The sequence below is a fragment of the Protopterus annectens genome, chromosome 1.part1, assembly GCF_019279795.1.
Source record: "Protopterus annectens isolate FY-2018-M chromosome 1.part1, PAN1.0, whole genome shotgun sequence".
Classification (NCBI taxonomy): domain Eukaryota; kingdom Metazoa; phylum Chordata; order Ceratodontiformes; family Protopteridae; genus Protopterus; species Protopterus annectens.
The window spans coordinates 1,271,554,262-1,271,570,529 of record NC_056726.1 but is presented as its reverse complement, the minus strand read 5'-3'; the positions used below and the strand labels follow the sequence as shown (position 1 = coordinate 1,271,570,529).

The 16,268-nt window shown below is 42.0% G+C and overlaps 1 protein-coding gene across 1 annotated transcript in view; it reads right to left on the bottom strand.

The window, feature by feature from the left end:
• Positions 1–16,268, bottom strand: part of LOC122809800 (C-Jun-amino-terminal kinase-interacting protein 3-like) — a 1,405,059-nt gene that overhangs the window by 1,001,200 nt on the left and 387,591 nt on the right. Inside the window, exon 3 of the mRNA XM_044081538.1 lies at positions 12,676–12,746. Within this exon, the coding sequence (XP_043937473.1) occupies positions 12,676–12,746 (71 nt within the window). The remainder of the gene's footprint in view (positions 1–12,675; positions 12,747–16,268) is intronic.

Genomic DNA, 16,268 nt, shown 5'->3' with positions numbered 1-16,268 from the left:
CATAACCTCACAAGCTCAGACAACTGGCACCTGTGGATAATGTATAATGGTCATGCATTAATTGTGATGATACAGCTGTGACACTGTACACCTGGAAGCAGAAGGCCTCAGCTTGCCTTCTGTTTGCTAAAATGAACAAAAAAACAAAACCCTGAATGTGATCCAGGCAAAAATGGCTCCATTATGAACCCCCTCACATATGGAGCGAAGTAGGGAAGGGGAGTAGTGAAAGGACATGGCTTTTCACACCTCTCAGGAGTTGGTTTGGATAACTACACCAAGGCACAGCAGATGGTGGGACATGGCTGCCTGGGAAGAAATGCCCCTTGTAAATGTGAGGCTATGTTCTTCATTGCATCCCACTGCACTTCTCCTCCCCATTGCTTCACTGGGTGTATGAGGATGATATTGCAGCATACAAAAAAAATCCCAACAGCTCTGATGACTGCCTAAATGATAGCACCTCTCAGTCAGCAAACACCTCAGTGATGGCTAACAAATGGGACATCATAAACAAAAATAAACAACTGCACACACCCATGCTGACACACACACACACACACACACACACACACACACACACACACACACACACACACACACACACACACACACACACACACACACACACACACACACACACACACACACACACACACACACACACACACACACACACACACACACACACACACACACACACACACACACAGGCACACACACACACAGGCACACACACACACAGGCACACACACACACAGGCACACACACACACAGACACACACACACACAGGCACACACACACACAGGCACACACACACACACACACAGACACACACAGACACACACAGACACACACAGACACACTTGAAAAAATGGGTGCAGTTCTCTTTATCCTCGATCTGGCAATCTGACAATGCATCATGGGTTCTCCCTTTAACCCTTGCGTCACGTGCATATCAGCTTTCATAACAGGGTTCCTTTTTTGCCAGTCAATAAATCTGTAAATAAAGACTAATAAAATTTTGATTAAAACTTGCCATGGTGTTTGTTTTATTTTTAGTGTGAACTCCCGGCTCCCACTTCTGCAACACCATATACATACAGTTTGAACATATTAAGGACTGTATTTTTTTTCCTGAAGTTTTTCAGTATGTAGACATTTGGAATGCAGCCAAATTCAGTCTTTCACTAGATAAGTAAACTGTTCACTGCAGCCATATACCATATTTATTTAATGCTACTTCTGGTGATAAATATCTTCAGCTGTGTGACATGCGTCTCTCTAAATTGAACACTCAGCCATACATTCTGCAATTCTTAAAAGTTTGGGAGGGTGTGGCAAATTCTATGGAATCTCTAAGGTATTTTAAAGAATTATCATTAGACATTTAAGCTCACTGTTTATTTTTATATTGCCTGTATTCCTCTCGTTCTGATACATCAAAAGTGTAGCTAAATGTGTGTACAAAATAATTAAATAAAGCTTACAGATTTCACTCATTGGGACTTTATACTAGACACGCAAGTCTTACTGAAATACATCAGTACCTGAAAAAACAAGACAAGTGTGATCTCTCTTGCTATGTAAAGCAAAGCATGCAGGCAAGCAGAACAGAAGCTCTACTGCACTGCATTACTTCTAATGAGATCAGTCAAACAATCTCAAATGGGAACCTAAAGCATGCAAAGTTTATCTGTGTGTAATCAATTAGCCCCGGCCAAGTGCTTTTATGAACCTGAAGGAAATTACACTAAATGTAGATGGAGAGAGACAGGAAGTCACCACAGTAACATGGACAGTCCTTTCTCCAGAAGTCAACTGCACCAGACTGTGAAAAAATTAACAGTGTCAACAAAGGTTTTCAATAGGAGATATGTTCAGTCCGCCAGCCTGAACTAAGTGTATATGCATCTGCAAACGTCTTCAAGCTACTGATAAGTTATCTGTCATATCTTCAAGTCAGCTACAGCAGTACATTATAAAAGACTTGTCTGCTAAATCTGCAAGCTGGAGATTGCGCCATTTGTCTGTCTGTTTGTTTAATGTATGTATACCAGGCAAGGTGACATTTATTTGTATTTATTTTTTAATGTCCAGGTTACACCCCCCCTTGGTTAGTGGCCAACAGTACGGCCAAGCATACTCAATGTATGCAAATAAGTACATTTTTTTCTGAGCATCTCTTGGAAAATTCAACAGTAAAAAAGCTCAGATTGTTTCGAACTGTGTTAATGAATATTTACAGTATAAATGTACACAAAGTATGCTAGCATAAAAGAAGTACATCTGTAAAAATAGCTGTTTATGGGTATAAAGGGTTGTTGTTGTGCCTTTTGGCTTTTCCCGGTTAGGGGTCGCCACAGTGTATCTCCAGTCCGCTAAGATTGGCAGTAGATTTTTACGTGTCGAGTTGCCGGCCCTGACGCACAACCTTCAACGAAGGTATGCCCATTCACGCATGTCTCCACACAGAAGACGCTCTAGCTGAGAATCGAACAGGACAACGTCTTACTATGAGGCGACAACGCAGTTGAAAATAACTGTCTCCTTCCTGTATGTCCTGGGTATAGTTAGTGGTTTGAGTACATTTTTTTAAAAGGATAGGTGGGTGGTGGGGGGCAACAACATTAGGTCTGAGTACAAAATATATATTTCTGGCTACACCCCAGCTATTGCCTTCTTTTCAGGGGAGACCTGAGCTGGTACTTATACTACAATGGGAAATTTGCCAGGGCATCAGGGATTTCTTCCACTCATTTCGATAAGTGCTATGGGATCTTTTACATCCACTTGAGCTGTCGTCAACTCAAGTAGATGGTATTTCAGTTTAACATCACATCCAAAGGATGGCATACACAACAGTGCAGTACCCCCCTTTAGGCTGCATTACAGTGCCAGCAATAAAACTACCTGAAGTGGGAAAAGAACCCACAGCCTTCTGAACTAAAACAGTTCTGCAAAAATGCTTAGATGTACAGTCAAATTCACCTGGAACTAACAACAAATCTGTTTTTGATAAGGACCATTACTATTTTCCCCGAGGCTGTGCAACCTTGGAGTTAAAAGAATTGAAGTGAGGTTGGAGTGTAGCCATATATTTATTTAAAAATATTTAATGTTGCATACATATTTATTTCAGATCTGAAAAGATCTGATATAATTGTTTATGATGAGTATCTTTTGTACTGACACATTCTCACTATGCTATGAAACATCATTCAAAGCACTAGACGTACTAACTCAGAGGTAACATTATATCTGCGTTTCCAGAAATAAATACATGAATCTAAGCACTGAGTAAGCAGTTCATGTTTGTCTTTTTGGCATTTCCCGGTTAGGGGTCTCCACAGCGGAACTCCGGTCCGCTAATGATTGGCAGTAGATTTTTTTTATGGTGCCGAGTTGCCAGCCCGACGCCCAACCTTCAGCGAAGGCACGCCCATTCACACATTTCTTTCGGAGGCCACTCGACCGCAGGGAGGACATGCAGACTCCACACAGAAGGCACTCCAGCAGAGAAACGAACAGGAGAACCTCTTGCTGTGAGGCAACAACGCTACCGCTGTACCACCGCGTCTTAAATTCTGCTAAGATAATTTACCAGTCTTAACAACCACTCTTATTTAACAACCCAAGACATGACTTTTCACATAGATATCACCAGATGGGTCAGTTCTAAAATCAGGCTGACAACATACTAGTGCAATCAGAGATATAAAGAGGTTTATATAGTTAGCAAAATCAAACCCTGAGTTAGATGACTGTGGCCCAAACTGTTAATTTAGTTCTAAACTTTGTGAAAAGAAGTTAAACAAGATAAGTATCCAGCCCTATTAGATACGAGCTCAACAATATTCCAAATGAATATGCAGTGGAGCTGAAGAACACATTTAACGTATAAAAAGTGTGGACTAGATTGCCTGAAAAACTACGAAGAGAAGTTTATGATGCTGTCCAGTAACTAGTAAGAAAAATATTTCAGAGACAAAATCAAAAAGACAAAATGGCCACCTGTAGATGCTTTAGAAGTGGCACAAAAAAGGAGGGAATTAGTGAAAATATGCAAACTCAATCCATCATTTTAGACAACAGCATATATATATATATATATATATATATATATATATATATATATATATATATAAGGAGTGTAAAGAACTGTAGAAAAGGAATCATATAAAAAAGCAATGCCTTTTTTTAAATTAAGGGAAGCTTCTATATAAAAATGGACATGGTGAAATACAAAGACTAGAAGGACTTATCAGAAGTAGAAGATACTAAGGAGCGGTGACACACAGAGCTAATCGAAGGAAGGACACTGAGGAAACTCGGAGCTATAATATATAACATTAAGTATCCTGTTTTTTGCTTATTTTGTTCTTTATTTCTTTGTTATTTATAGCACTTTGTGTACTGTGTATTTTTCTAGCTAGTTTCACTGTGTGTGAGGTATTAACTGGAAATTGTCCACTTTTATTAAGCATCTGTTGGATTGTTTGTTTCTGAGAACTTGTTGCAGTTAAACTCTTTTTTTTCTAGAGGCTCCTTTAGCTGTTTAAAACTTTCATTTAAAGGCTCACTGCTGCTTTTCAGCTGTGAGAAACATTTCTGCAGTTTGTTCTAAGTAGTGGGGATATTTGTAGCATTTCCATATTCAGGCTTGTATTTGGGCCTAGTGTTTGTGGAGGCTGTGCATCTGAGCACATATTCAGGGTCATCTTGGTTTAGCCAAAGCCATCAGGCATTGCAGTGAAAGAGAATTGTTTGAGGTCATTGGCTGAATGAGGTCACCTGGACTACAGCTTAGACTAAGCACCTCATTGGTTCTTTTGAGATTTCTTTCCTAAAAGCAGTCTCAGGTTTCAACCTTCTGTTACCGAAGAAGTTCAATTGTGGAAAAAAAAAAATGTTATCTGCTTTTACTGTATTTGTGTTTCTTCCTGCTTTATTTTGCTTTTGCGTCATGTTAAATGTACTCAATTGTATTTATTACTGCTTGGTGTAACTCATTCTAAGCCTTTTAGTTTAAACACTTGGGCTTCAGACCAGTTGTTTTACATTAGGAAGGTTTGTGGCCTGCACTGTGGTGGCAGGACAGGTAGCTTACATCCTTCTAAGTTGGGAACTGCTGATTGAGGGCTCAGTGTCTGTTATTCTAAAAGTGTATTAGTTCTGGTTTAAGCACTTTGGCTTCAGGCCAGTTATTTTACATTAAGAAGGTTCGTGGTCTACACTCTTGTGGGAGGAGAGGCTGGACTCTGCCCTTCTGAGCTGGGAATTTCTGGTTAAAGGCTTATAGTGCCTGCATATTTGAACTGTTTCTTACTGAAATTGGTACACCTTGTTTGCTGTAGCATAGACTAGATCCAGGCCTGCTGAATCTAGCTTTGTTTGTATGCTTGTTGTTTGTTTGCTTGTTATTTCCCTGAAACGCTAATTCCACCTAAAACGCGGCTTTTCAGCGCTTCTGTGGATCCCTAGTGATATCTGCATTGCTTACTGTACTTATTTCCTTGTTTCACTTGAAAGAAAGTTACTGTTTGTCGTTTTTGCATTTAAGTTACCTGTAACACATTGCATTTAAGTTACCTGGCACTTGCTCACTAAAGCAATTATATAAGTCAGCATTAAAAGCACTACACCCTCACAAACTCCCCTTAGAGTACCTTGTTCCCCATTGGCCCTTTTTTTCAATTATAAAGGAATTCCCAGTACTATTCTAGCATGTCCAAAGGTCAGTTGTCAATCTCCTCTCCGGTCCTGCTGGTGAATCTGGGAATCTTGAGGCAATGTTACAACTGCCTCACGTACACAGACAACCCTCTCCTCCTCCCAACAAATTCCAACACATGTGAGAAATGCAACCATATAGCCAAACTGGAGGCTAAGCTCTCTCAACTCAGCACTGGCATAACCAGTCAGGAGGAGAATGAAACCACACTCACTACAATTCCAGTCTCACATAGACCTACCACGACAGCAAACCAAACACATAAACACACAAAAACATACTCGGAGGCTCTAAATAAAAATCTGCCTAAGCAGCCGAGACCTCCAAAGCAGACACCCAAGCAACCGCTACCCCAAAACAAAACACGTGCAACACATAGCTCACAAAGTCAGTGTGCCGAACAGTCACAGCCCTTAAGGCTAAACAACACACCTGATACACTTGTAATAGGTGACTCTATCGTCAGGCACACTGACGTCCCGCTCACCAGCCTGAACAAGGAGAAGGTCACGGTGAGCTGCCTGTCAGGCGCTAGGATCCGCCACATAACACAAGCACACAGGTCACCCCAAGCAAGTACAAATATGACTCAGTCATTGTCCATGCTGGTGTGAATGACCTGAGACGTACCTCCCTGGACTACATGAAAAGAGACATAGAGGAGCTCTCTGAGCATGTAGCCCAGGCCGGTATGACCCTGACCTTGAGTAGCATCTTACCCTCACCAAGAATGATGCCACAATATGAAGATAAGATGATCAATTTCAACAATTGGCTTAAGTATTGGTGTCATTGAAAGGGGATCCAATGCCTGTCAGCCTGGGATGACATGCTCGACAAGCCACGATGCTTCGCTAGGGACGGCTTGCACCTGTCACCCCTGGGCTTTCGGATATTGGCAAAGGCTCTTGCTACCTCCATAGTGCCTTTTTTAGGCAAGGCTCAAAAGACAAACCCACCTCCATAGGTATCACAAGGGATAAGAAACTAAGAGTAATGCTACTCAACGCCAGATGTCTAAACCTCAAGATGCACGCACTCAAAACTCTCCTTAGCATGGAGAACATCGATATCTGTGCAGTAAGAGAAACCTGGATCAAGGATCCCGAGAGCACCCCAGCACTACCAGGTTATACCTCATACCATGCTTTTTGGCCCCAAAACTTGGACCGATCCACAAAAGGAGGGGGAGTATCAATATTCGTCAAAGATACCCACACCTCCAGGTTGGTGGCACAGCACGAAGCATCAGAGACTATCCATGTGTAACTAACAGTGGGTAAAACTGCCTTCCAGTTTATAGCCTGCTACAGACCACCCTCCCAAACCAAGGAACCCCACTCGGCCTTCCTGAGAACACTAGAAAATATGAAGGTCTCTCCAAACACCATTATATTGGGCGACGTCAACTACCCAAACATAGACTGGGAGCATTACTCTAGCTCCAACACCCTAGCCCAAAGGTTCCTAGAATTTATAAACTCAAATGCTATGGAACAACTTGTTACCACTCCCACAAGAGGGGAAAACATACTGGACCTGATCATCACCAACATGGGGACTCTATGCTCCAGACCAGAAGTGTATCCCTCACTGGTAAGATCAGACCATAAACTAATCTCACTGGATATTCACATCCCGATCCCACCCCAAACCCAGAAAACCACAGTGAAAAACTTCTCTAAAGCAAATTTCACACTCCTCAAAACCGAGGTGGAATCCTTCAAAGTCCCTGGGCCTGTGGAAAATACGGCCCAGACTGCAGAATCCTTTATAAACGCATTCTAAGAACACCTTCAGGAATGCATGGATCATGCAATCCCAAATAAAACCAAGACCCAATCCTCCAAAGGCAGACGTCTTGTCTGGTGGACCCCAGCCATAAACAAACTATACAATAGAAGGAGGAAGCTACTACATGATAGAGAAAAATCCCAAAAAGGGAAGGCATCTCTGATCAGTATTAGCAAAAAACTACAGGCACTCATAAAATGGTCTAAGGCCAGCTTCCAGAGAAAAATTGCACAGGACACTTAGGATAATCACAAGGCTTTCTTTAGTTATGTTAGGAACCTGGGTGGGAATTCCCAGATATGCTCAGAATTAGTCCAAAATGACAAAAAATACACCAAACCCACAGACATTGCCAACATCCTAGCTGGCAGGTTCAGCACAAACCCCCCCCCCCTCCCCACCAAAAGGGCAAATATCTATCCCAGCAGAGTGCTGCCCCCCTGACATCTCAGATGCCTCCAAAGCAAAAAACACAGCATCAATGGGACCAGACGGTGTCCCGGGCTGCGTCCTACATGAACTCCAATAAGAGCAAAACCCAAACATAAAACTACTGTTCAATCTGAGCCTTACTACAGGATATGTACCCAAAGAGTGGCGAACAGCAACAGTGGTCCCTCTCCACAAAGGCGGTGCCTCAACGGATCCCGGAAACTATCGCCCCATAAGCCTGACTAACTTGGTATGCAAAGCTATGGAAAGGATCATAATGGACTTCATAAATAAAGATATTGGGGACCTACAGACACTGGATCCTACCAAGTTTGGCTTTCTTAAGGGCAGATCCTGCCTCTTAAACCTGGTGTAATTTCTTTGAAACAGTCACCAAGGCCATTGATGAGGGGAAGGTGGTCCACACAGCCTACCTGGACCTCGCAAAAGCCTTCGATACAATACCCCACTCGGGCATTATAGATAAGCTCACCAGCTTAAATATAAACCCCTATGTCACTAGATGGGTTGCAAACTGGCTCAAGGACAGAACCCACATGGTTAGAATTGCTGGAGCATGTCAGACTCCAAACCAGTTACAAGTGGCGTCCCACAAGGCTCAGTCCTGGGACCTCTCTTGTTCGGTATATATTTCTCGTAGGTACAGGCCAACACAGAAGGACTGTGGCTGACCAAGTTCGCAGATGACTGCAAACTGGGCGCCATAATCGACTCTCCAGCCGACACAAGCATCCTCAAAAAGGGCCTCATAGAAACAGACAACTGGTGCCAGAGCCATGGCCTCAAGCTAAACGCCAAAAAGTGTATAGTCATCCCCTGTGTATAGTCATCCCCTTTGGCAAAAACAAAGTGCTCACAAATTACCACATAGGTGGTAATCCATTAAGTACAGAACAAATAATTAGGGACCTGGGGACCCAAGTTGATAGCAATCTCTCATTTGACAACCACGTGGCCAAAGTGGTTAGAAAAACATTTTATATAGCCCACCTAATCATGACGGGATTCACATCTAGATCAGGGGAGGTCATCGTGCCTCTTTACTCATCTCTCATCAGGCCCATAATTGACTACAATGCCCCTTTTGGGATGTACCTTACCAGACACCTGCAGCAACTGGAAAGACCCCAAAAGTACCTCACCAAGAGGATCAAAGGGCTCAAACAAATGCCATATGCTGCCCGGTTAAAGAAACTCCAGCTCTACTCAGTGGCATACCGCCTGCTCAGAGGCGATCTGTGCCTGATGTATAAAGCCATGTCCAACCTGGAATTAATGGACATGCTGCACCTCAGAAAATCCAAAACCCATCGAGCCACGCGCTCGAGAGACTTGAACCTCAGCACTGAAATAAATAGGACATGCTGGAGGGACAGATTCATAACCCAGAGGCTCCCTTCACTCTGGAATAAAATCCCAGTCCAGGTTAGGCAGAGTCCCTCATTGACTCTCTTCAAGAGGAATCTTGATGAGTGGATGGGAGATCGTAGGTTTACCCCAGGTATCACTTCTGTGTCACTGTTAGACAGAGGCACAGTATACTAACCTCGAAAAAGGGCATAGCAAAATTAATTTAAAATGGGTGGCGAAAGCCAAACACACTCTGACTAGGCTTATAAATGCCCTAGGGCAGATAGCCTAGTATGAACCTATGAACCTAAGGAATATACAGCAGACTCATAAAAGAAAGACCCTAACATAGTGACACATACTATGGCATGGTTTCTGATCTACAGCCAGGCATCCTGAAGACTGAGGTTAAAGAGACCCTAGGAAGCCTTGATAATAGCAAGGCAGAAAGAAATGATGAAATTCCAGTTTAATTGTTCAAAACTCTGCAAAATTATGTTACTACAGTATTGCTTGGACTCTGCCAGCAAATTAGGAAAATACACTGGATTGGAATATGTTATTTTTTTATTCTAATAACAAAAAACAGCAGTATTAAAGATTGCTGAAATTAGAAAACGAATGCAGTTGTTTCATATGCCAGCAAAGTAATTCTAAAGATCATGTGTGGTACACTCCAGCAGTACATGGACCGACAACAGCCACACGTACAAGTCAATCTTTGAAGGGGTAGTATGGTACACTCCAGCAGGACATAGACAGACAACAGCCAGATGTACAAGTCAGTCTTTGAAGGGGTAGTAGCATCAGAGAGTAAACTGACAACAGGGTACAGTCCTGGGAACGCTCTTGTTTGGTATCTACTTCTCTGAAGTACAGGCCAACACTAAGGGACACTGGCTAACAAAGTTCGCAGATGACTGCAAACTGGAAGCCATTACTGAATCCCCAAATGATGTAGATATTCTACAAAAGGGCCTTACAGAAACAGATGCTTGGTGCCAGAGCCATGGGCTCAAGCTCAATGCCAAGAAATGTATATTTATCACCTTTGGGAAAAAACATGTACCAGGGAATTACCACACAGGTAGCAGTACACTAAACACCGAAAGCGTGAAAAGAGACTTAGTGACATAAGTGGACAGTGGCCTCACCTTCGATAATCACATCGCCACAACAGTCAGGAAATCCTTCTATGTGGCACACCTCATTACTAAGGGCTTTTCATCCAGAAAAAAGGAGGTCATTGTCCCACTGTACTCATCCCTCATTAGACCCATTATAGAATACAATGCCCCATTTGGTATGTACCTCTCAAGGCATCTGCACCAACTGGAAAGGCCACAGAAATACCTCACTAAAAGAATCACAGGCCTAAAGCGGATGCCCTATGCTGACCATCTAAAAAAACTCCATCTATACTCTGTCGCATATCGTCTACTCAGAGGCGATCTCTGCTTAACATACAAGGCCATGTCAAACCCAGAGCTGTTGGATATACTACACTTAAAGAAATCCCAATCCCTCAGAGACGCACACTGCAGGGATCTAAACCTTGTCATCACAATAAACAAAACATGCTGGAGGGACAGGTTCCTGACTCAGAGACTCCCCAGACTCTGGAAGAGACTGCCCATACATGTCAAGCAGAGCGCCTCTTTGGCCCTCTTCCAAAGGAACCTTGATGATTGGATGGGAGATAGGAAATTCACCCCGGGGATCAAGTCAGTCGCCCTGCTAGACAGGGGTCCAGGGAAGTAAATACTGTGGGAAGAAATAGCCAGGGAATTGTTATGGCTAGTCTTGTATAGGCCCTAGGGCCGATAGCCTAGTACTAACAGATGAACTTATGAACATCCGATGGACAATACAGAAAGCAAGGGAGCTCCAGAAAAATATTTACTTCCCTTTTATTGACTACTCTAAAGCCTATAACTGTGTACAGCATTAACAACGGTGGCAACTGGATATGGAATAAGTGACAGGTTTAGGACTGTTTGGAAAGGAGTGCAACACTGCGCTAGACAGCCGTCTTATGTATTTTAAGTTATAAGCACAGTATATTACATGGCAGGCAGATTTAAACAAGTCTGACAGTGAAATCAAAATTGCCAGGAAAAATTTTAACAACCACAGATCCACAGATGACTCCACTTTGCTGACTGAAAGTGAAATAGGTGAATAGCCTCTTGATAAGGGTGAAAACAAAGCTCAAAGGCTGACTTGCTATTCAAAATCAAATGAAATCTGTCATATTTACCTATCAATTCTTTGCAAAAAGAAGAGCTGGAAGCAATGACATGTTTTATTTTACTGAGCTCAATGACCTCTTCAGATGGTGATTAGAACCACAAAATTAAAAGACTCTTGCTTCTTTGGAAGGAAAACTGGCAAATCTGGCTAAAACTTCAAGGAGTGAAGGCACCCCTATGTCAACAAGGATCCATATAGTCAAAGCTATGTTTTCCCTAGTAATAACATGTGGATGGGAGATCTGAACTGCAACTAATTCTTTCTGCAAGAAAACTGATACGCTTTTGAACTACAGAGTTGGTGAAATTGTTTCAGAATTCTGGGAACTGCAAGAAGACAAGATCAGTAAATACTTAAGGAAATAAACTCAGACTGTTTACTGCAAGGTCTCAGCATAAAACAAACTCTTATACTTTGCTCACATAATGCAAAGAAAGTGGGAGTTTGGCATAATGGTTTGGTATAATGGTTAAGGTGTTCACTTAAAGGACACAAGGTGCTTACCCTACAGACACAAGGTGCAGGGTTTGATTCTCACATGGGGTAATTAGCTAGGCTTAAAATGGCCCACAAGGACAGATAGCCTAGTAGTAATCTATGAACCTATAAGCATTCATTCCTGAAGACACTGATGCTAGGAAAGCCTAAAGACAGAATAAAAAGAGAGTAGCACAGGCTCAGCTGGACAGACAGCATTACCGAATATGAACTTGCAAGAACTTAAAAGTAGTAGTTGTCGGCAGAGAGGCCAGGTGTCCTGAAGTCCTTGGTGTTATGAAGAGTTAGGCTCCACTGAATAGCAACAAATTCAAAGGCACTGATACATAAATCTGCTCTCAAAGATAGAAACAGATGCATACAGTACTGCACAAATACAGCAGCATTGCATGAATACATGTTTAAAGCGAGACTTTGAAAACGACAGCACTAAACAAGCATCCATTTATTTATTACTCTCCTGCCACTGCAAAAGAAAAGAAACACGGTAACGTTTACATGAGTATTTAGGAGAGAGAATGAATATTCACTCTTGTTATAGGATAGCCAGGACCATCGGATATGGAGAAACATGCCACACTGAGGTACTTACCTTGCTATGTGCCTGCATCAGTGCATTGTGTTCTTTGCTGAGTATTGTCTTCTGCTCTTCTATACTGGCAACTAAACGTTTAAAAAAAGAAAATAAGTTTAGATTGCCTCATAGTCTTGGTATCCTATTCAAACAGAACACTGAATTAAAATGTGAATTATTTGTGACCATATTATCGAAGATGGTATATACCCGAACAAAAAGCACATTGACCAAATGATGCCAGTGGAATTTGCAACTAGTCGCATCAACTAAACATGACCTCTTTCCCTTTTTGACATGATCTTTAAAGCATTTGGTCTGTAGTTCAGTTATGACAAAAGAGTGATAAATGGTTAGATTAAGTTAGTCTGGGTTTCACTCCATTTTTGATGGTGTTTCTGCAACTCCATATGCTGTGGAAATGAGGGAAGTACACAACATAAGTACCATATTAAGACATCACTTTACTATGTAATAACGCAAAGTAATTATAAAAACTGCAATGGAATGTTTACACCTAAAATAACCTGTGAAAGCTTTAACAGAATCGGCTAAGTAGCATTTACTTTCCCTACTACACGTTACCCATGTAAAAAGCAAATGCATGATCAACCTTTTGGTAACATTAAATGCCATTAACAGGCTTCATGATAAGAGGAAGAAACTGCTGTCTAAGAGTAAGAGGGAGTGAGCCCTAAACTGGAAACAGTCCCTCCTCAGCTTAAACAAGCAAATAAGACCTCTTGTGAAGTCCTCCAAAGCAAACTACAAATCTAAATTAGGTTCCTCAAATAAGGACAGCCATAATTCTTTAGTTACATCCATAACCTTAAAGGAAAAGCCAAGATTTGTGCCGAACTGACAGTTAATGATGCTACATATATTGAGTCTGTGGATATAGCTAACCTGTTGGCCAACAGGTTCTGTGAAAACTTCACTCCCTTGCCCCTGCCACATGTACTCCATGACATTCCTACTACCTGCCCCTACCATGTTATCTCTAAAGAGCAGGTAAGAAATGCCCTCTCTAAGGCCAAAAACACAGCATCTCTGGGATCTGATAACATCCCAGGCTGCATCCTATATGGGCTCCAAAAAGAATTAGCAACACCACTGTGTACTCTTTTCAATCACAGTTTAAGCACTGGCTTCATCCCATCTGAATGGAAAAAGGCCACCATTATTCCCTTGGTGCTTCCACTGACCCTGGGAACTACAGACCTATTAGCCTGACTAGCCTTATCTGCAATGCCATGGAGGGAATCATTGAACTTATAAACAAAGATTTAGGTAATCTCCAAACACTTGACCCTACTCCTTTTGGATTTGTCAAAGGGAGATCATGCCTGTTAAATCATGTGGACTTCTTTGAGACAGTCACCAAGGCCCTGGACAAGGGGAAATCTATGCATACAGCCTACCTAGACTTAGCCAAGGCTTTTGACACTATCCCCCACTCAGGCATCATTGATAAACTCACTCATCTAGGTATCAACCCTTATATCGTTACAGGGGTCATTAACTGGCTCACTGACGGAACACATATAGTCAAAATAGTGGAATCTACCTCCAACAGCAGACCTGTAACCAGTGGTGTTCCATAGGGACCTCTATTTCTCTGAAGTACAAGCAAAAACTAAATATCTGTGGCTGACAAAGTTTCCTGATGACTGCAAACTGGGAGCGGTCATAGAATCTCCAAATGATGTCAACATCCTACAAGAGGGTCTTACACACACAAATGATTGGTACCAAAGTCATGGCCTTAACCTCAATGAAAAAAATGTATGATCATCCCTTTCAGTAAGAGTGATGTCCCTGCTAACTACCACATCAATAGTGACACCCTAAGTACACAATCAGGCAGACAGGTTGATAGCAATCTTTCCTTTGATCATCATGTCTCCACAGTGGTAAAAAGGGCATTCTATAGTGCTCATCTCATAAGTCAGGGCATTGCCTCCATTAAAAAAGAAATTATAACCTCCCTCTACTCTTCCCTCATCAGGCCAATAATGGAGTACAACTCCTCTTTTGGTAGGTACCTTTCAAGCAACTGGAGAAACCACAAAGGTTCCTCACAAGGAAAATTTGATTTCTTCAGCATCTGTCCTACATGGATCATCTGAAGTCACTGCTACTTTATTCTGTTTCATACAGACTACTCAGAGGTGATCTCTGCCATGCATATAAGGCAATTTCTGACTATGCTTTATTGGAAATGCTGCATATCCACAAGTCAAATGGTACACGGGTTACTCGCAATAAAGACCTAAACCTGATTAAGTGACATTAATAGAACCTGCTGGAGGGAAAGATTTTTCTCCTACAGGTTACCACACCTTTGGAACAGACTTCCACTTCATGTCAAACAGAGCACCTATTGGCCCTCTACAAATGCAATATGGACAACTAGATGGGTTACTGTAAATTCACTATGGGGGGGGGGGGCATTAGACTAGTAACTTCCTATGATTCTGTGCTCTTACAAACATGAAATAGATCCTCAATGCAAGAGCACAGTGAAGGTCCAGAACATGGAAGCAAGAACCCAAGTCACATTACAATGAATCAGTACTTAGCTCTGTAAATGTACCTGGCTCAAGAGCTTAAACAAACCTATGCATATATGATGCAAGATATTTAACTAAACATGGTGTGACGACCCTCCTTCTTGGCCAGTAATCAAAGAGCCTCAATCCTGATCACTGGCACCAGTGGGGGATGTTCACTGGGAGGATAACAGGTATACACACAGTATTTCCAGATGCAGCTCTCTGCATCAAGCACAATATCCCTTAAGAGCACACAGGGAACACAGTCAGTCCAGGGCTGGTTTCTCTCTCTTTCTCAAGATCTCCAGTAAGACTCACCACTGACACAGCTACAGAGTTGAGTCCTTAGCCAGGGTTCCAAGCCAGGTCCTCCAATAGTCTCTCTGTCCAGCCAGTGCTTCGTGTCTCTGCTCAAGTAGCTGGCAAACACACTCTGTGACATTTGATTTGCATGCACGCGCAGATGCGCACACACATACACATACATACATACAGACACACACGTGTATGCACTCTTGGGAAAGGCTGGCACAAGTTTACTAGTTATGTCCCCTTTTGCCTAGAATATAAGGTAGTTGTCACTGCCACCAGAACCCCTCGCCAGCTACTTTAAGGCCCTTAACAAAGAGTGCCCAATACTACAGTGTAATATTAATATTATTACAAATGGTAGTTTGACCAAGAGCAAAGCTATTAGGAGTGGCCCACACAAGGTCACCAAATAGCATCAAAACTTAAATATCTCTACAAAGATCAGCCACAATGAAAGGTTTAAATATATTTAACAATAAATATTAAAACAACAAGAAAATGCTAATTATATATTCATAGTAACATCAGAGTTCAAATCCACAGGAAATATTTAAATAACATTGAAGGACAGACTCAGATAAATAAAGAAAAACAATATCTAAACTAAGCTTCACTATATTCCTGACTGAATCTGACAGAATCATTATTCCCTACTTACTTAATAGAGCAAGGCAGATGATGTGGTGTATGGTCCCTCTTGTTGTCAGGCCCAAGTCAGAATATTGCTCAGTCACACTAAATTAC